General features: G+C 46.3%; 1 protein-coding gene across 1 annotated transcript in view; it reads right to left on the reverse strand.

Annotated features, from left to right (window-relative positions):
- The window catches only part of LOC130123944 (receptor-type tyrosine-protein phosphatase N2-like), a 269,323-nt gene that overhangs the window by 31,907 nt on the left and 216,455 nt on the right, over nt 1–20,961 (reverse strand). The window contains exons 14-16 of the mRNA XM_056293277.1: nt 11,439–11,636; nt 4,984–5,131; nt 2,542–2,615 (exon numbers count right to left, since the gene is read on the reverse strand). Of these exons, the coding sequence (XP_056149252.1) occupies nt 2,542–2,615; nt 4,984–5,131; nt 11,439–11,636 (420 nt within the window). The remainder of the gene's footprint in view (nt 1–2,541; nt 2,616–4,983; nt 5,132–11,438; nt 11,637–20,961) is intronic.

Genomic DNA, 20,961 nt, shown 5'->3' on the forward strand with positions numbered 1-20,961 from the left:
TTTTTTTTTTGGACCCCCCCCCCCCCAATTGTACTTGGCCAATTACCCCACTCCTTCAAGCCGTCCCGGTCGCTGCTCCACCCCCTCTGCTGATCTGGGGAGGGCCGCAGACTACCACATGCCTCCTCCGATACATGTGGAGTCACCAGCCACTTCTTTTCACCTGACAGTGAGGAGTTTCACCAGGGGGACATACCGCGTAGGAGGACCACACTATTCCCCCTGTTTCCCTTCCCCCTGAACACGTGCCTTGACTGACCAGAGGAGGCGCTAGTGCAGCGGCCAGGACACATATCCACATCTGGCTTCCCACCCACAGACACGGCCAATTGTGTCTGTAGGATGCCTGACCAAGCTGGAGGTAACACGGGGATTCGAACTGGCGATCCTCGTGTTGGTAGGCAATGGAATAGACTGCCACACCACCTGGATGCCCTTTGCAAGGCTTTATTGATTATGATGAAATTGCTTATTCAATGATATGATTACCAAAGTTTAAAAAAAATCAAACAGGGCAAAATGATAAGGCCCGTGTCATTATATGACTTGTGAGTGACATAACAGAAGTTGCAGTGGAGGGTTTTGTCCTGCCGTTACATGTTGGACTGTGTTAGGATGTTGCACTCGGATTAATTAATATGAATGCAAAAACGATTAGCACCCTGGATCAGTATCACAATGATCAAATGAGGAAAATAGCATCGCTCAAGCAAACAAAAAACAACAAAAGGGGAACTGAGCAGGTTGCATGTTGGTGTAGCAGAACAGGGCCCGTCTGTCGTTACACATGTGACATATGCCAACATGTGACAACCGAGGCTCACAACATGCTCACATCCTCTCACAGCAGCCTATTTAGGCAACTACCACACCCCTGTTTCTGATGATCACAAGGCCTGATGAATAGCTTTCAACACACATATATACACACACACACGTGGCATGTGTGTTTATGTGTGTACATATGGTATGTGTGTATGTGTACATATATGTACACATATGTGAGTAATTAAGCCGTTTGTATGCATTTTTGTGTGGTAATAAGTGAGCATGTATGTGCATGAGTGTGTAAATGAGTCTGTGTAAGTGTATGCATGCCCGTCTGGCAGTTGGGCAATAGGAAAAGAACTGCAGTTGGTTCCCGGGTGCTGCCGCCGCCCACTGCTCCTATGCAAGAGCATGGGTTTAATGCAGAGAACAAGCTCTTTGTAAGAATACAGTGTCAAATAAAGTGGTTTCTTCTTCTTCGGCATGCATGTCCAGGCATTGTGTACACCACCTATGTCAAACTGATGCCTTAGCAGGGAACCACACAAACCACCTACCGAGACACACAGCCTCCCTATAGGAAGCTTCCTCAGTTCAGTACAAAACTGAAGTCGAAACAGGCTGCAGACCCTCTCAGGGGATTCCAACCCTCCAAAACATGAAGTGGGTTCTCCAATTACAAGAACCTGGACGCCCTCTCTTTCCTCCTCAGTTTTCTCCTCAAAGTGTGGGAAAAACGAGTTTTGGAAAATCAGATCGCCGTCGGCAGTGGTGCTCTAAATAACCACCTGTACCCTTTACATCAGTTGCTGTGTGATTGTGTGTGTGTGTGTGTGTGTGGTGGGGGTCTTGTCCTTATTTTGTGTGTTTGTGTGTGTGTGTCCAATGCATAACTGTGAGCATATGTGTGCATGTGAGTGTGCATATGTACGTATGTGTGCATGTACCCACACCCGTGAATGTGCGTGGGTGTATTTTTGTCCATTCATCTATGTTTGCATTATGCCACAAAATATCTGTAACCCCTTAGTTTTGTGAGACACACACACACACACACACACACACACACACACACACACACACACACACACACGTGCATGCAATTTCTCGCCCGTGTGACGACCAGATTTGAAATGCATGGCGTTGCTGTTGCTTTTAATGGAGCGCCACTGTACCAGCCTCAAGGGAAGTGTAAACCTGCTACTCCAACACTGCTTTCAAAACTGATACACTCACTTACTGAATTCACATGGCTCCTTCTTCTTCCTCACACGTGGGTGGACTCGTCGCTTGGAGCCACACTGCAGCAGAGAGGGGCTGTGGCAAATCGAGTGTGCCTGACAGCAAAAACGGACTAGCGTTGAATTAGCATAACCCAAGGTCAGGAACAATCATTTCCCAAGACCCCCTCAGCTCAATCGTGTGTGTTTGTGTGTTGGGGTAAGAGTATGTTTGAATGTGTGTGTGGTCATATGTGTTTTTATTTTTTTCTTGCTCGAACAGAGTGGAAACTCTCTGCGTGTCCTTCCTGATGCCTTCCCCGAGCGAGTATCACACGCCCGGGTATTTGCTGTAAAACACTCATCAGTATGCACCGCGCAGAACACACTACAACGCCGGCTCCCACTCAAGCTAAGCAAGCATTGCATCAAAATGTATATAGTAGAGCGACGGCACATTGCCTTTGTTCCCGCAGGGCCTCCCGGTGCCCCCCAGGGCCAGCAGCAGAGCAGGCAGGAAACACAGTGCTGGCATGTAAAGGAGGACACTTACGATGGGACTGGCGTTGATGTAATCGGAACTGCCCTGGCTGCTCTCCAGCCTCAAGGTGATCCTGGAGTGGTCGTCTGGAAACACAAACACAGGGATTTCACTGGAATGTTCTCAAATTAAAACCACTCGACCGGTCTTTACTACACACGGTAGACAAGGATGGAATGTGTTCACGAATTCCAGGGAGGCGTACCGATACCGACATATTTAATAGGAGAGGGTCAAAGGATGCAGTGACATATGTGACCTGGTGTTGTTTTATGGCTTTTCAAGTATTTTGTTGTGTATTTTACTTTCTGGGTGGTTGCTGTTACTTTTTTTTTTGTGCTTTGTATTATTCTGTGCAGTTTCTTTTTGAAACGGTTTTTGGGGTTCGGGCAGGATGTCATCTTGCTAAATTTATTTGCTTTTAATTTATTTGCTTTAATTCTCCTTCATTTTCATTTTGTGAGGTGTGTTTTTTTTTTTTTTTTCCCCTTTTCTTCCCAATTGCATCTGGCCAATTACCCCACTCTTTCCAAGCCGTCCCAATCGCTGCTCCACCCTCTCTGCCGATCCGGGGAGGGCTGCAGACTACCACATGCCTCCTCCGATACATGTGGAGTCGCCAGCCGCTTCTTTTCACCTGACAGTGAGGAGTTTCACCAGGGGGACGTAGCCTGTGGGAGGATCACGCTATTCCCCCCTGTTCCCCTTCCCCCCTGAACAGGCACCCTGACCGACCAGAGGAGGCGCTAGTGCAGTGACCAGGACACACATTCACATCCACCTTCCCACCCGCATTCACGACCAATTGTGTCTGTAGGGATGCCTGACCAAGCCGGAGGTAACACGGGGACTTGAACCGGCGATCCCCGTGTTGGTAGACAACAGAATAGGCCACCACCCTACCTGGATGTCTTGTGAGGAGGTTTTTGTCTTGTCTTCTACTTTCAGTCTCCCAATTTTGTTGGACATCATCATTTTGAGTTGTGTTGGTAACTTTGTACGGTTTTAAGCAACTTCCAGAAGCTCTGAAGGACATTTAACCTCAGAGGGAAAGGACTTAAAGTTGCTTCGTGTAATATAGCAATCTTCCTGAAAGATGACTAGCCATATTATTTGCAGGAGTTGCTGATAGTGACTGAAACAAATGACTCTCATACCCACCGCTCTCCCCACACCTCTGCATCGCTGCAATCTCTGCAAACTATGCAAACTATGCAGAGATCGCAGTGAGCACACATCTACTGAAAGCGTCTGAACATGATAGATGGTGAACATGCCGTGGAGCCACTATCTCTCGATTGAATATGTTTTATCTTGCATGGTTTGATTTCCTGATATTCACATACCTGAACAACAGAGGTCAAGATTCAAGTAGAGTTAAAGGTGGCAACTTTAACCATTCAACTATCGCTGCACACTGCCTCTTTTTGCCCCCCCCCCCATAACGTACGTGTGTTGCCTTGTAGGTCGGTTCATTTGGTATGCATAAAATCATAATCACTCAAGACTTGAACCGTGGCCCTTTCCCCGCGTCAGTAGGGAGCTCAGATGCAAATGCAGACGATTCAGCAAGTCAGGGGTGAGACATCAGTGTGTTCGCAAACTCTGTCAGGGTTTAAATCAGAAGGGAAAACTTTCTCCTCGGCTGAAAGAAATTCATTTTCTACAAATCCCCGTCCTTATTTAAATGAAATGAAAGTAAAATAAAAGCCGTACTGATATGAAACGCAACTTTAATTCTGCAAGTTTCCACTCTCACAATCCTTTTCTACAGATCACCACAAACAAAACCTGTCTGTGTTCATCACATAATCAATAGCATGTGTCCCGAGTGTGCTGAACTTAGGATAAAGGTGCAGCTGGCGCATTACAGTGTTGTGATGTCATTCAGCAGACGCTTCTATCCAAATCAACATACATGTGAGAGTTAACACAACACAAGCAAGGATCTAGTCAGGAGACGACAACACAAGTAAGTGCCAAAAAACTAGGTTCAAGTCCGAAAGGACATTTAGGTGTCAACAGGCAGTGTAAAAAGGCAATGCATAGGATGCACAGAAGCCTTTTCTTCTTTTTTTTGTTGCATTAAATTGATGATGCCTGTGCATACGAGTGTGTAAGAATGGGTGTAAAAGGGACGTACCTATTTTCACCATTTCAAGCTGCATCATTTACATGTTAGGCCAAAATGAATTTAATTGCAGGAAATTCGGAACAGAACAGAAACAACCAGTTACCTGTTGTGTCTGTTGCTTATTGTGCGTTTGACCGTGTTGCTCTCAGACTGCCAGTATGCAGGCTCAGCTATCTGGGGACTAACTTCTAAAGGCAAGGCGAATATGTTGCACCTCTGTGTGCAAACTAGGAGAGTGGGGGGGGGGCAGAGAGAGAGAGAGAGAGAGAGAGAGAGAGAGAGAGAGAGAGAGAGAGAGGGTGAGGTTGAGCTCTACCTACATGCCACCGCAGCGTTGGATCGGTTCTTCTTGGCGTTGCCGTCTCTCAGGCCCACGGTCGAGGCGTTTGGCTCAGCCTGGTAGGCACACAGAGCCTCCCACTCCTTTTCCAGACGGTCTTTATTCTTCAAGTGGTCCTCCATGTAAGACTAGAGGAGAGAAGGACGCAGGGAGAGGAAAGGAGAGTCTCAGACACCAAGGGATTTGAAAGTTTACAAATAGTCAAGACGAGTCTATGTTGACCTGAATCACAGGTACAGTCTCAGGTACCGACAAGAACAATGGATGATGCCCTCGATCCCTCAATGAGAAAAAAACTTGAAAGCAAAAATCTACAGAATACAAGGAGGGAGAAATCTAAGAAAGAGCATCTAAAGAAGGTGTCCCTATTCCAGGACAGGATGAGGATGTTTCGGTGTGCTTATATCAAACTTGGTTGAAATGGGATTTGCAAATCCACCACAGTGTATGTTTTAACCTCTGGTGGGGCGAGTTGATACAATCATGGAATCATCTGGAGATTAATCTGAGATTTCCTAAATCTCATATCATTCATTCTGTTGTCTTAGGTGATGAACCAGGTCTGTCTGGGAGTAAAGGCAATTAATGGTAAATCCTATCCCCCCGGGGGGTGTGTGTGTGTGTGTGTGTGTGTGTGTGTGTGTGTGTGTGTGTGTGTGTGTGTGTGTGTGTGTGTGTGTGTGTGTGTGTGTGTGTGTGTGTGTGTGTGTGTGTGTGTGTGTGTGTGTGGAGTTATGCTATCAGCAAGTGACTTCATTGCACTGATCCAACTTCCACCATTTTGGCATCAAGGGAGTCTTTTACAACAGACTATCAGGGTCATCCAGACATGGTAAGGAGCAGCTCCCGCTCAAATGACGAGCAGTTTTAGGCCCGGGCCCATTACCTACCACACTATATTCATTGCCTACCACACTATATTCATAATTAAGCCAGGCACGTCGACTTTGATCGAGTGCCAGTAATGAGCTTGTCAAATGAAATGTGGAAGAAGCTAGCATGTTAGCACCGAGGCTAACAGAATAGCTGTAATCTGATGGTGGGTAGCACAAAACGTTTCGGCGGCCCAGGGTTGTTTGAAGCCCGTGTGCACAACGGAGGGGTGGGTAAGGGTTGGGGTGGTGTGGGTGAGAGGGTGAGGGGGCTGGAATGGATGGAGGATTTAAATGAGGTAGTACTTCTTTAAATGCCCCCCCCCCGAATGATTTATAGCGGTGGTTACAAATGGGGATGGTCTTAATCAGAATTAGCTTCCAAAAAAAGCAGTAATAGCTTTCGTGCAAAAGGAGGGGGTATTTGTCAGAGGCAGAACTCTGCCTTGGCAGGCGTCTCTTTTTGCTCCTTCCTGTGGCTGATAATGAAACAGGGCGAGGTCCCGAATAAATGTAGTGACTGGTACTCCTAGCACACACACACACACACACTAATAAAAAACACAAACGCATACATTCAGAGGTACACACACACACACACACACACACACACACACACACACACACACACACACACACACACACACACACACACACACACACACACACACACACACACACACACACACACACACATATACTGAAGTACAGATAGACATTGAAAATCACCCACAAACATACACAGATACTACTCTCCCACACACACACTAACATGCAAATACACATGTGCACAAGCAGACACACCCCCCCACACACACACATATGTGTGTGTGTGGGGGGGGGGTGTGTGTGTCTGCGTGGTAGTGTAAAATCTCAAATTTAAAATTTAGAAACAAATTGAACAGAAATGCATTATGTATATGCAAAAACACTACAGCATACACAATGAGGAAACACACACACACGCACACACGACACCATATACTTTGACACAAACTGTAAAGCCCTCAACACCCCCTTCGCACAAACCAACACCCTTTCATCACAGTCACCCTTGCCTCTCTCCTCTCTCCTCCTCTCCCCTCCCTCCTTCTCTCTCTCTCAAGCTAATGCCAGAGTAATAGGGTTTTGTGGCTGTGTAAAGGGATTATTGCAATCCAATCAGGGGGTGCTGAGATCACCATGTGTCGGGCAAACACTGAATAATCCCCTTACTGGGTGTGGGGGGGGGGGGGCTTACAGCTGCCAAAGGTGCTCAATAAAACCACTGTAATAAGGCTCGGCAGGACCGTTGTGGTTCTGACGTAGCACATGTGCAACTGCAATGAACTGAAGCGCATGGGGGATGTCACTACCCGATCTGAGGGTGTGGTAGATGTGAGTCGCACACGCGCCATTTTACCGGTCGGCGAGTAATTATTCTTTTCAAACTAACCGACGCGAGATTGTATATGCAAATGAAATTCTAAGGCCTAAGGCTTGCACACTTTCTATGTGTAAGTTATGTGAGAATCTTTTATGTATGCAACTGTGAGGAGCTTTGCTCCAGCAACACTTGTTCTTTCAATAAACAACTAATCCATACACATCCCCCCTTTTCCCTGCTCATGTTTTTTTTCTTTTTTTCCCCAGGTCATTATTTTGTGTTTGTGGCTAGATTCCAGCATCTGCTTATTCACATGAAACCACCTATACTTTGCTTTTGTAACCTACAATATGTAATGATTTGCTGACTCGCGAAATAGGATCGACTTGTCGCTTGCCTTTGAGTCTCGCACCTGAATACACAACGTTTTGACACCATGGCGGACCTTACGCCGTTTAACGCTCGCGCATGGGCGAGTCACATCTACCGCTGACGTGGACTGGGTAGTGACAGGGGATGATGTAATGCGGGGGCCATTTTGGATGTGAGAGACAGGAGGAAGGGGATGGGTGTTGGAGATCGCTCGGCGGCGGTGCAACTTGGACTGCTCCCTAATGGAGTCAACACCAGAGGGCCGGAAATGAATTTATCATACAAAGCTTCTCAGCCACTTTATAAATTAAGCTACACTGCACCTTTTAGGGAGCAGTATAGTATGTTGCATCTCTTTCATGCAATCAATACTTTTTATGCAATGAATAATTTTTCTTTGATTGTACCATATGACACAAAAAATGGGGGGAAAAAAGCCTTTTTGGAGCAGAACGCTCCATGGGCTGTGGCACCTTTCAGGAAGTAGTTTCTGATTTCCTCCTCTCTGATCCAATTATTGTGATTGAATTACTGTGATTAAGCAACACATCTCCATGTAGTAACACTTTCCCCGAGTCGGTTATACTGTGACCTATCAACACTAGAGATTACAGCCCGGTTGGCCTCCCAGTAAGCAACAAAAATACAATTCCCGGTACAGCTAATCTCTATGGAGGCTCTCGGCACACTATAATCTATAACACTTTCTTGGCCAGCAACAAAAGACACGATAATGTGCTTTATATAGAGTCAACTAATCCTCTTAAGACACAGGCAGGGGGGGGGGGTCTTCGGAGAGTGGTGATGCACCAGTCACATGGTACAAAGCAATACATTAGATAAAATGGCGAAAGCTGTTTCTCCTGAAATTAAAATCAGCAGGTTGATGATGACGTGGGATTTGCTCAGCTTTACAAAAGGCAATTAATTTTTTTTCCAAGGTGGGCTGCGGTTGGTTGGGGGTGGGGGGTTACAGGAGCTCAAAGGCAGCCCTCCCCCTACTTTTTGATACACCTGATACCATTAATTGCTCCGCAGTTGCCTCAAGCACGCTTTTTGCAGAACGTTAGATTTTTTTTTTCCATATCAGTTGTGGGATTTTTTTTTTCTTCCTACAATTTCTGCTCCCTCTGTCTCTCTGGTTTATATTATTATCTGTCGCCATGTTTCTGGAAACTGCTCGGCATAAATTAGGATATACATACATTAGGAAATGGAGACGAATCTCTCATCTCCCGCCTCACTTCTGAGGGGGTCCGGATGGGGGGGACTGATCCGCTAAGAGCCGCGAGAGCCTCGGTAGAGACCGGCCTCTTTGGGGAGGGGGAACTATCCGAGGTACTGAAACACACTGTCCTTCATTATGCTGCGTGCAGACCTCGATATGTGAACCACCACCGTCTCCCTCCCTCACAGAGACACCCCGATTTGCATTTCAACCAATGTCTGGTGAGTCCGCTCGCCAAACCGCACCTGACTTTGCACGGACCTTGTCCGTAAAGCAGCTCAAAAGAGGGAACATGTTATTTCGGTTATCGTAACCAACGCTGCCACCACTTCTGCGACAGCAAAAGACTCTGGCAAAAGGCAAATGAAATGCACCTAAACGTCTCTTTTTAAAGCTATGCTTTGTATTCAGAGTCTATTTTAACGCGAGTCTGGCCGACCTTGGCCGACCATCATGGGGGGGTGTTCACTCCTGATGCACTTGTGGAGAACGCACCTACCTGCCTTCTCCTGCAAAGCTGCAAAGGGAATAATATCAGCTCAGTTCAGACAGAGCTCCCTCTCTTTCTTCTCTCCGTCTTGTCTCTCTGCTACTCTCTCTCTCTTGCCCCCTCTCTAGACGGCTCTTGAACACTACTGCAGAGCGAATCTCGGGGGTAATTAGTATCTTTGTGACGATTGAACACATCAAAAAGCCTACGCTGTCACATCTTGCCGGTACCTCTATAATGCATGGAGGGAGCTGGGAAGGAGGGACTGGTGTGTGTGTGTGTGGGGGGGGGTAGCGGGGGTTATATGAATAGCTATATATTGCAATTACATTGACACTCAGCAGATTCCGACCAAGGTTCAATGGAGATTGTCATCTGGGTGGAGGAGAAAGGGTAAGCCTGCTTATGAAAGCTGGTGGTGTAATGAGATGTACAAAAACAGACGGGGGGGGGGGTGAAAGGATGAGGGGAGGAAGATGAGAGACAGAATGAGATGAGATGAGAGGAAAAAGAGAGAAATGGTGTATGTGTGGGTGTGTGTGAGCGTAAAGGGGTGTGGCATGCCTGCGAGAGAGTGTGTGTGTGTGTGTGTGTGTGTGTGTGTGTGTGTGTGTGTGGGTGGACACTGGAACGCAGAAATGAAACTGTCGTTTGGGTTTTAAAGGCTAGGAGCTAGAAGATAGGGTCAGCAACAGGGAGAGAAAGGCTGACCGAGGCAAAGATGTTTTTTTTTTTGCTTTCCCCCCCTTTTTTCTCCCCAATTGTATCTGGCCAATTACCCCACTCTTCCGAGCCATCCCAGTCACTGCTCCACCCCCTCTGCCGATCCAGGGAGGGCTGCAGACTACCACATGCCTCCTCCGATACATGTAGAGTCACCAGCCGCTTCTTTCACCTGACAGTGAGGAGTTTCACCAGGGGGTACACGTAGCGCATGGGAGGATCCCACTATTCCCCCCAGTTTTCCCTTCCCTGGAGGAGGCGCTAGTGCAGCAACCAAGACACATACCCACATCCGGCTTCCTACCCGCAGACACAGCCAATTGTGTCTGTAGGGACGCCCGACCAAGCCAGAGATAACACGGGGATTCAAACCGGAGATCCCCATGTTGGTAGGCAACGGACTAGACCGCCACGCTACCCGGACGCCCTGAGACGAAGATGCTTTGGGCTTGACTTTAAGGGAGGTGAGGGAAAAGTCAGACAGCTGGTTTGAGAAACCTCGGCTTATGTATATGTATGTATGTATGTATGTATGTATGTATGTATGTATGTATGTATGTATGTATGTATGTATGTATGTATGTATGTATGTCTGTATGTATGTATGTATGTATATGTACGTATATGTATATATATATGCAATGTATTAAAATCTTTTTTCCTGTATCCGTGTTGATACATATAATATATACATACACACACACACATATACATATATACACATATATATGTATATCTCTATATATATATCTATATGTCTCTCTCTCTCTCTCTCTCTCTCTATGTATATGTGTGTATATATATATATATATATATATATAAAATCCAGTGATTCAAGTAAACTTTATAATAAGTAAACTTTACTTGAATCACTGGATTGTTTTGCTCATTCGTTGAGCACTTTCCCTACCGTTTCATTTCACGAAGTTATACATAGATATAAACTTTTTAATAAACATGTACCAGTATGTTTTTCAATAAATGAATGTAGCATTTTATAATTGCAATAAGACCCCAATTCTTTTGTCAGTAATTCACTGACCTCTAATTAAAGCCTATGACTGCTTGCATTAATCTGCCAGCAGCAGATTAAGGGTTTGGGTGGGATTTGCAATTATAAAACAATCCCATTGGCTCCACTGTACCCAACAAGATACGACAATCAAATCACAAAAAAGTAAAATTAAGATGTTTAAAATAGTAATTCTTGGCTGCCCTAAAATCCAAGCTTAGATTTTTTTGCCCCTTGTGTTTTAGCCTTTGGTATTTGGGGCATCCGCAGCAGTAAAACTCAGTATTCAGCAGTTGCTGAAGTAACTGTATAGTTGTCATGAGAGCTTAGCCAGCATCATGTGACCCGATCAAGTCTTGTGATGAACTGTACCAGTATCATGTGGCCGGTGGAGATGTCCATGTTGGAGTGGGCGGGCTCTTCACACCAGGAGGAGGTACTGCTGCGGGCAGAGGGGCTCACTGCCGGGCCCCCGTCGTTAAACTGGGAGGAGACGCTGTTGATCCTGGAGGAGATGGGCTCCGGACGCTCTGCTGGGGGCTTGACGGCCATACGCTGCCGGCACAGCTCCTGGAGGGAACAGTGAGGAGGAGAAGTGGGTGAGAGGTTCACAGCTGCTCTGAAAATGGGAGCCAGCGGAAAGAAAGGAAGCTAGATGTGTGACATGTGGTTCACCCAAACACCCTGCAGACACTGTAAGCCTGGCTGGCTGCAGCGGGACCCCCCCCTGCTCACCCCACAGCTTCACCCTCCGACTTACATGCCAAAAAGTTCAGCCTTCTTGCAACTTATTGCCAGAAGTTTTGTGTCACAATGACGCTGTTTGTTTCTATCGTTTTTTAATTTTTTTTAATTGTTTTTGGCCAAGAGCCCGGAGAAGAGCTGTCATGAAAAACTAAACTAAAACGGCCACTTTGTCAACCAGTAATTAACCATCTAAATAGAAACCGAGTTGTGCATTCAGGCTTCCAAGAAAGGAATATGTAAGGTTGAAACGTGAGCGTTGACCTACATGTAAAGGAAACGCTGATGGACGACCTCTTACATCATGCTTTGGTAAGCTGCTGGTTTAGATCATAACATCAATACAGGATTACAGGAATGACAAACAGTAAAGTCAAAGAAAACCTTGTGACAAGAAAGTCGCAAGTTCAATTCCCAGAATGGTTGATAAGAATCTGGGCAGTGGAATTTAATGCCTTCCCCTTCTTCACCAAGTACCACAGAGTTGCCTGGAAGTACATAACCCTCCAACACCGTGGATAATGCCCTCTGTGTGTGTGTGTGTGTGTGTGTGTGTGTGTGTGTGTGTGTGTGTGTGTGTGTGTGTGTGTGACTGGAGTGATAGTGAGGCAGCCCTATCTATCAGTGTGGTCCAGGAAGGTGCACAAAGAGACCATGTAAAACTCAGCACATTTTAACGGGTAAAAGTAAAATTTAGGTTTTTAAAAAAAGAAGCGACTCAGTGAACTATCAGTAAAGTGTCTTCATTCACATGACTGATTAAGCTGTCACTCCCTGTCTCCTGACTACACAGCCACAATAAAACACTGACACCTTGTCAAAGTTACTGCCGAGAGCAACTTGCTTGCAGCGAGCGGAGCTCTGACTACACCATTTCACACAGAACACAAGAAGGAATAAGTGGGTGCAAACTGCAATGCACGGTTCACACGTTTAGGCATTTGGTGCATAATGGTAGCTTCGAGGGGCGTCGCTACCATACTTGCACACATTTTACATCGAGCAATCTGGGAAAAATACATGCAAAAATCCATTAAATGTCAATAAACACTTCTTCATAGGTTTCCTGGCGATTGGTCATAAAAATTAATGTAAATATTCATTTTTTTAAATCCCACACATGCATGTAGTATTGCATGTGTGGGGTGAATTCATTAGTGCATTATTAATTCATGTGCATTATTCATTGCCCCGAGTATCTGCAGTGATTCCATTTCCTTGCCCAATTTTTTCCCCCCTACTTTTTCTCCCCAACTGTATCAGGCCAATTACCCCACTCTTCCGAGCCATCCCGGTCGCTGCGCCACCCTCTCTGCCGATCCGGGGAGGGCTGCAGACTACCACATGCCTCCTCCAACACATGGGGAGTCGCCAGCCGCTTCTTTTCACCTGACAGTTAGGAGTTTCACCAGGGGGATGTAGTGCGTGGGAGGTTCACGCTATTCCCCCCCAGTTCCCCCTCCCCCCTGAACAGGCGCCCCGACTGACCAGAGGAGGCGGTAGTGTAGCGACCAGGACACATACCCACATCCGGCGTCCCACCCACAGACATGGCAGATACGGTATCTGCAGGGACGCCCGACCAAGCTGGAGGCAGCGGAATAGACCACTATGCTACCTGGACGCCCTTGCCCAATTTTATGACGTTTTTTTTTCCTATGTGTTTAGTTTTCTTATTTTATTTTATTGTATTTTTTTTTCTTCTTTTTAATCTTTTCTGATTGGATATGAGCTCTGTTCCAAACCACGAAATCCATTTTGTGGGTGGTGGGACACAACAACAACAACAACAACAACAACAACAACAACAACAACATAAAAGGACCCAGCATGTTAAAGTGTTTTGATTTTTGTACTAGTTAAAACAGCAGCATCATGTGTTTTATCTATGTGCTATCGAGAATCAGTAATGATATCAGGGTATTTCAACAACTCATCGAATGGTGGATCATCTTTGGTTTAAAAAAGAAAACTCTTTTAGTTCACAACAGACAAAAGAAATAAAAATAAAAACGGGTGCCAGAAGATGTTCACAGGTTTTTAAGCTGGCCAACGGCATGGGCCAGGTTTTAACATGAAAGCATTTCAGCCAACTTTTGCCCATAACAAATGTTCCTCTAGGGTTAAACAGCCTACATTTAAATAAGCAACCACCTAAACGAGACTTTCACTCCATTAACAATACAGCGGTCGGATGCAGACATCACACTGTAGCCTGTGCGATGAGGAGCTTCCTCAGCATCTTGGCCCTGAAGGACCTTTTAGTGGATGGGGACGTCAGCTGAATGCCCGTGATATATACATGCAAGGTCTAAAAATAACAGATGTCATGTCCCTTTAATTAGCTCTACATATTTTGACATACTCAGTTAAGCAAAGTTAGCGGGGCATACCCCCCCTTTACTCCCCAATTGTATCCGGCCAATTACTCCACTCTTCCGAGCCGTCCCGGTCGCTGCTCCACCCCCTCTGCCGATCCGGGGAGGGCTGCAGACTACCACATGCCTCCTCCGATACATGTGGAGTTGCCAGCTGCTTCTTTTCACCCGACAGTGAAGTGTTTCACCAGGGGGAAGTAGCACGTGGGAAGATCACGCTATTCCCTCCAGTTTCCCCTCCCCCCCGAAGAGGCGCCCCGACCGACCAGAGGAGGCGCTAGTGCAGCAACCAGGATACATACGCACATCCGGCTTCCCACCTGCACACACGGCCAATTGTGTCTGTAGGGACGCCAGACCAAGTCGGAGGTAACGCGGGAACTCGAGCCGGCGATCCCCATGTTGGTAGGCAACAGAATAGACCACCATGCCACCCGGACACCCCTAGCGTAGCATACTTTGACTCTGTGAAGCTTTATGCTGTAATCTGAAAGATGCGGGTCCTATCCCTCCAACAGCCATTTTGAACACAAACTAACTCAGTCAGTGTCAGTCGTTCTGCCTCAAGAGATTCAGCTAACGTCCGACAGTATAAAGGGGGTGGAGTGCACAATGGAAAAGAGTGATATATACCCCCTTCAACTTCTACACAAAACCTGAATGTCCTCTCCATATCTCTAAAATAACACTCTAACAGAAGAGTTCGACTGGATCTCGGCGGTTATCCGCATGTAGGTTTTAATGAGAGAGATGCTGATGATTAAACTAATGGTGAGTTTGATTGACAGCCGTGCTAATTTGAGCAGAACTTCATTAGTCCCCTATCTGATGTGATTAATGGTCTGGGAGGTTGGCACATTGATTGATCTATTGGTGGCCTGAATCTGATAAAGACTCAAAAGATTATTCAAGTACAACCTGGTATAGCATGAACACACACGCACGCACGCACGCACGCACGCACACACAAGAATACTTAGGCCATCATTAAATCATACTGTATCTGCAAACCCACCAGTCATGTGTCATATCTGCGTATATGTGAACTCTGCAGCGTGATGTGTGCCCCTCTAAGGGGTTTTTAAAGACTGTGGTCTGTGCCCATACAAAGGGAATTGGGGATTCAGTGCTGAGCTTTTAATAAACTCTTCTATTTAATGAATGTTGCGGTGGGGGGGGGGGGGGCAAGAAGGCTTGCTCAACAGCGTTCATATTTTACCAAGGCCACACGGAGAACTACGCCACTGCAGCAAATCTTTTATGATGTAATTAAAAAACGCCTCAAAATGGCTTTCCCTCCGAGAGCCAATTAAAGGACAAAAAGGCAAAATTTAGAAGAATAATATCAGCCAGGACAGGTTTAGAGCCTAAACAACACATATTTACAGTGCCTCTAAACCCCCCCCACTAGCAGTGAGTGTGCAAACACAAGCATCTTCATTTACGGCTTATTGATTTTCACCGATGCATACTACATCAGGTGGGGAGAAGGCCACGTTACTCACTGTGCTTTATGAGGAGGGCTGGGGGTCTGAAGTAGATTTGCAGGCTTGGATCTCAATGTTGCTTTAGGTTTGTGGATTTCCTTCCTAAATCAAAGCCCAGGCTGAAGTTACTCATCTGAGCTGCCAAAGGAAACTGTGCAGACTCGTCAAATCTTTTTTTTTTTTTGCCATTTTTTACCTTGATTAGACAGTGCCAGTGAAGAGACAGACAGGAACTGGGAGGGAGAGAGAGCCAGAGAGAGAGACAGAGAGAGAGAGAGGGACATTGAACTGGCGACGGTTGTGACCATGTGGGCATGGGTATGCGCTGTATCCATTCGACTATGGAGGTGCCCCGTCACATCGTTTTTGTAGCAAACTGATTCACAATAAAAGTGTTTGTGCTGTCTATTCCATTGCCTACCAACACAGGGGTTGCTGGTTCAAATCCCCGTTACTTCCGGCTTGGTTGGGCGTCCCTACAGACACAATTGGCCGTGTCTGCGGGTGGGAAGCTGGATGTGGGTGTGTGTCCTGGTCGCTGCACTAGCGCCTCTTCTGGTCGGTCGGGGCACCTGTTCGGAGGGGGAGGGGAAACTAGGGGGAAATAGCATGATCCTCCTACGCGCTACATCCCCCTGGTGAAACTCCTCACTGTCAGGTGAAAAGAAGCGGCTGGTGACTCCACATGTATCAGAGGAGGCATGTGGTAGTCTGCAGCCCTCCCCGGATCGGCAGGGGGGGTGCAGCAGCAACTGGGACAGGTCGGAAGAGTGGGGTAACTGGCCGGATACACTTGGGGAGAAAAAGGCCCCCCCCCCCCAAAAAAAGTGTTTGTGAGTGTGTGTGTGTGTGTCGCAGATTACAGACTGCTCCACAATTGCAGATTTAAACCTTTGAACCCCATATAAAACCACTGAAAGACGATAAATGATATTGAATTATTGCCCAGCACTATTCCAGAGCTAGGGCGAACAAGTAATCGAAATATCGAAATCGGAATATGGCCAAGAGCAATACCAAATCGCAGAAGCTGCAATTTTTTGATAAAGGCAAAACGTGTGACAAAACACCATTATGAATGAGGTACTGTAGTGCTGCAGAGATGCCCTGGCCTACACATCTTGTTTTCCAGATGTAGGAAAACATCTTTCTGTGGTACAGACCAGTGGCGCCCCCAGAAATGTTTCATCGGGGTGGCCAAATGGGGCCACTGAAAATCTTGGGGTGGCACACCAAAACCAAAAGCCATGACTGAATTTCGGGAATTCTATGATGCTGCTGTAGTATACTGTATAGGCTAGTTGAAAACTGTCAATATGAGAGTTAAGAAAAATATACATTATTGATTTAAATGAACAGCACCTAACGTAAGATATCAGATAGAAGCATATTATGCATAATCAGAAGCATATTCTGCATATGCGACTCGTGGCTGGGGGGGCCAGCGGGGGGGCCAGGGATAGTATCAGGGTGGCCGTGGCCACCCCTGGCCACCCCTTGGGGGCGCCACTGGTACAGACCCCGGCAAATGTCACAAGATTATCATTCCCACTAATCGTGAATGATATCACAATTGTAATAAGATCTGTTAAAATAATTGCAATATGATTTTCTTTAACGGTATCTTGCAGCCCTACCCAGAATTATTTGAGAAGGGAGACAAGCAGTACAAAAACCACTGCACTGAATACAGCATATGGGCTGGAATCACCGACAGCACAGACTTTAAGTATGGTAGCATAATGTTATGGGTTCGCAACAGTTAGCCTTTGTTCACGGTTTGGCTACTTTTATTGCACAAAGCTATGCTGTTTAGTGTCATCTTAGCTCCTTCACCATGTTTCCAGCTGTGTCTTTATGTCACACAACACAAATCCTTGGTGCCATGTTGCCGTAATGTGCGCCAGACTTGTTGTGCAAGTCTGACGCAAGACTTGTTGTGCAAGTCTGATGCACATTAGTGCATAAAAAGTGCATGGTGCATAAAAACTTAAGGTCCAAAGAGTTCTGTATTTTCGCCTTCGAGCAAGGCATTTAACCCCCTAATTGCTCCACTAGAGCTGCTCAGTGGTCAGCACTGGAGGACTGTGGTTGCATTCGACAGCTTCAGCCAGTGGAAGACTGTGGTGATATTGGGTGGCCCCAACGAGTGTGGATGTATGCTTGACACCCAGTGGGTACTGAAAAAAATGTATGTGTGCATATGCAAACCTTGAAATAAAAAAAACACACACACAAAACCCCGTCTAAGTATCCACTTCACACCATATAACCATCTCAGATCATGCATCAAACTTAGGCGAGGGATGTGTGTGTATGTGTGTGTGTGTGGGGGGGGGGGGCGTTGGCCAGGCTCGTCTGGTGAAGTTGGTGGGCAGCGTATAGTCGTGTGCCATCCATAATACCCATCAATAGAGGCCTGCTAATAGGGGGTGTGGCCCGGGCCAAGCTGGCTCACGGTGGCGCCTCTGTTTACATGCCCTCATGACCAAACAAATGTAGGGGCTGTCGCCTGGCTGATCAGCCACTGCGCTCGAACAAACAAACAAACAAAGGGGGCCCCTGACACAATATGGTGGGGATGCAGGGAGGGAGGGAGGGAAGGAAGCGGGTGGGTGGGTGGGTGGTTGGGTGACGGGAGCGGGAAGAGAAAAAAATTCCAGGAGGGAGGAGAGGAAAACTGAGGAGATAAAGGAAAAAGTAGAGAAGTAGAAGTGAGGATGAGAGGAGAAGTGGAGGGACGAGGGAGGCCAGGGGCCACAGGGAGGAGGTGAAGGACAAAGAGACTGGCTTGTCTGATGAATGTAAACTGAGGTGTAACTTGACGTACGGCCACTGTGTTTTGCACTTGTTCTTTGGCAGAATGAGAATGAATTTACCGTGGCGACAAAGCGGGTTGGCTAAGAGGGGTAAAGGGGGAGAGAGAAGGGGGGCGACAGAGCAGCCGGGGCTGTTTGAGGAAAAAGAAAAGCCCGGAAAGAGAAATGGAAGGGGGGGGGGATCACTGTAAAAATACCAACAAATAAAAAGTCTATCTTCACAAGTCATCTAATTTTGTCAAGACTATTACATTTACGCCTGTGGTGGGAAATAATCAACTTTTCCCAAAACAACAATTAACAATTTTGTCCAGAACCTCTGTTCTGGACAAAATTGGTCTTGTTTCAAGATAAAATCACTTGATTTGCAAAAGGCTATACAGGTTGAAATACACTGGCGTCTGGCATGTATTTTTTTACCCATCTCAAAAACTGGGCTCATGAAACACAGTAGGAGACACCATCACATGAAAAAGATTGTCGGCTGTGATACGGGTCTGGGCTGTATTCAAGCACATAAACACTCCCATGTTGTCACCAGTAATCCAGGGAGGGTGTTTGATTGACAGACACGCATCATCTACCTTCGCCCCGCCCAACAGACAGACAACAATGCACACTCCACTGCAGACACCTGTCAATCAATGTCTCCTTTGACGGTGTCGCCCAATCCAGCATCATGTCTCCAGTGGGACCCGTGTGACTGACAAGCCAGGGAGCGGCGAGAGGTAAAGGAGAATTTGAGAAAACTGGTGTCAAAGTGACGTAGTGTGAGACATGCAGAGAAAGGCCAGAGGTAGTGTGTGTGTGTGTGTGTGTGTATGTGTGTGTGTGTGTACATGCAGAGAAGCAAAGGCTCAAACAAATGTGCCAAGGGCAGGACTCATTAACATGCAACAGCTAGTGAGCGTGACATTTCTGTGTGCTTATGACAGTGTGTGTACATACCTGTGTGTGTGTGTGTGTGTGTGTGTGTGTGTGTGTGTGTGTGTGTGTGTGTGTGTGTGTGTGTGTGTGCATGCATGTGTGTGTGTGCATCCATGTGTGTGTGACTGCATGTGTGTGTGTGTGCATGCATGCATGTGTGTGTGTGTGTGTGTGTGTGTGAGTAAGAGCGAGTGAGAGAGAGAGAAATGGGACAGCCAGCCACTATGAGCAGCAGTAGTAAGGCCATCAGACAGCCTTCTGTTTCCCGTCTGCTTTAATTGTGTGTACCCTTAGAGACTGCACGCACACACACACACACACACACACACACACACACACACACACACACACACACACTCTCTCTCTCTCTCTCTCTTTCTCTCTCTGAATCCATCCCTGGGAACCCCTCTACACAGTGGCGCTGACAGAGAGGAGGTTTTCAGCACTAAGACGGGAGCTGAACCCTGAGGTCTCCCACTGACGCTGACTACAGTCTGCTGCTGCTGCTTTGCAAGCTCAGAGACTTAACACAGGCTGAGAAATGAAGAGCATTAACGGGAAACATTCTGGGAAGCTGAATAAGAAGGCTAAGTAAGCTAAAAGAATGAGAGATTACTTTTCAAAATCATTAATCTTATAAAACAGTCAACCCCAACCCCTCATGTCAGGCTTACTGTGGGTCTGTATCATGTCTCAGCACCGCCCACGGGCACCCTCATACGCAAGCATATAGACAGGTAGTTTGCCCTTCCCTAACGAGGGTTTGTATTCACCCTCTGTTGACATGTGCACACACACACACACACACACACACACACACACACACACACACACACACACACACACACACACACACACACACACACACACACACACACACACACACTCTTTTATTGTATTTGTAGATATATGCAGTTCTTAGCTCTTCTCATATAAAATGCATAGCATTTCCATTTTTGTGTATGAAATACACTATTTAAGTAAGGATTGATTGATAATTATCATTGAGAATTATTATTGTCTGGAAACAAAGTGTTACATGTGTATCTTAATCAGGTCTTTCAAATTTTAGGCGTGAAGGAAAGCTGAAAGGCAAGTAATAAACGATGTGATTTGACCAGTGAGGATCAACAAAATGACACAAGAGTCCGTGGAAGGTGTGTGGCCGTCATTTCAGCCTGTCACCGCTTCTGGTGGAGTGGATTTTGTATTAAGAGGAGCTCTCCTATCTCGTCTTGTACTTGACAAATCCATTTTATGAGATTTCAGTGAGTAGATCTTTTTTTTTACAACAATATTTTATGTGTCCTTCTCTCCTCGTAAGTATATGAAACAGAATGTAAAAAATAAGATCATGCATCGTTACAATTTGCCAGTGATAAAACAAACCTATATGCCACGGCAGTGCAGTCCATTTCAGGGGTTTAAATCCCCAGAGATGAGCATAAAATGTAAGTAGTTACGGGTTGGGCTGGGCTCATTATAAAATCAATGCTCACAGGACCACTCTCATTTAAAAACATGGCGGGGAGAAGGTCAG

The sequence above is a fragment of the Lampris incognitus genome, chromosome 14 (assembly GCF_029633865.1).
Source record: "Lampris incognitus isolate fLamInc1 chromosome 14, fLamInc1.hap2, whole genome shotgun sequence".
Lineage (NCBI taxonomy): Eukaryota > Metazoa > Chordata > Actinopteri > Lampriformes > Lampridae > Lampris > Lampris incognitus.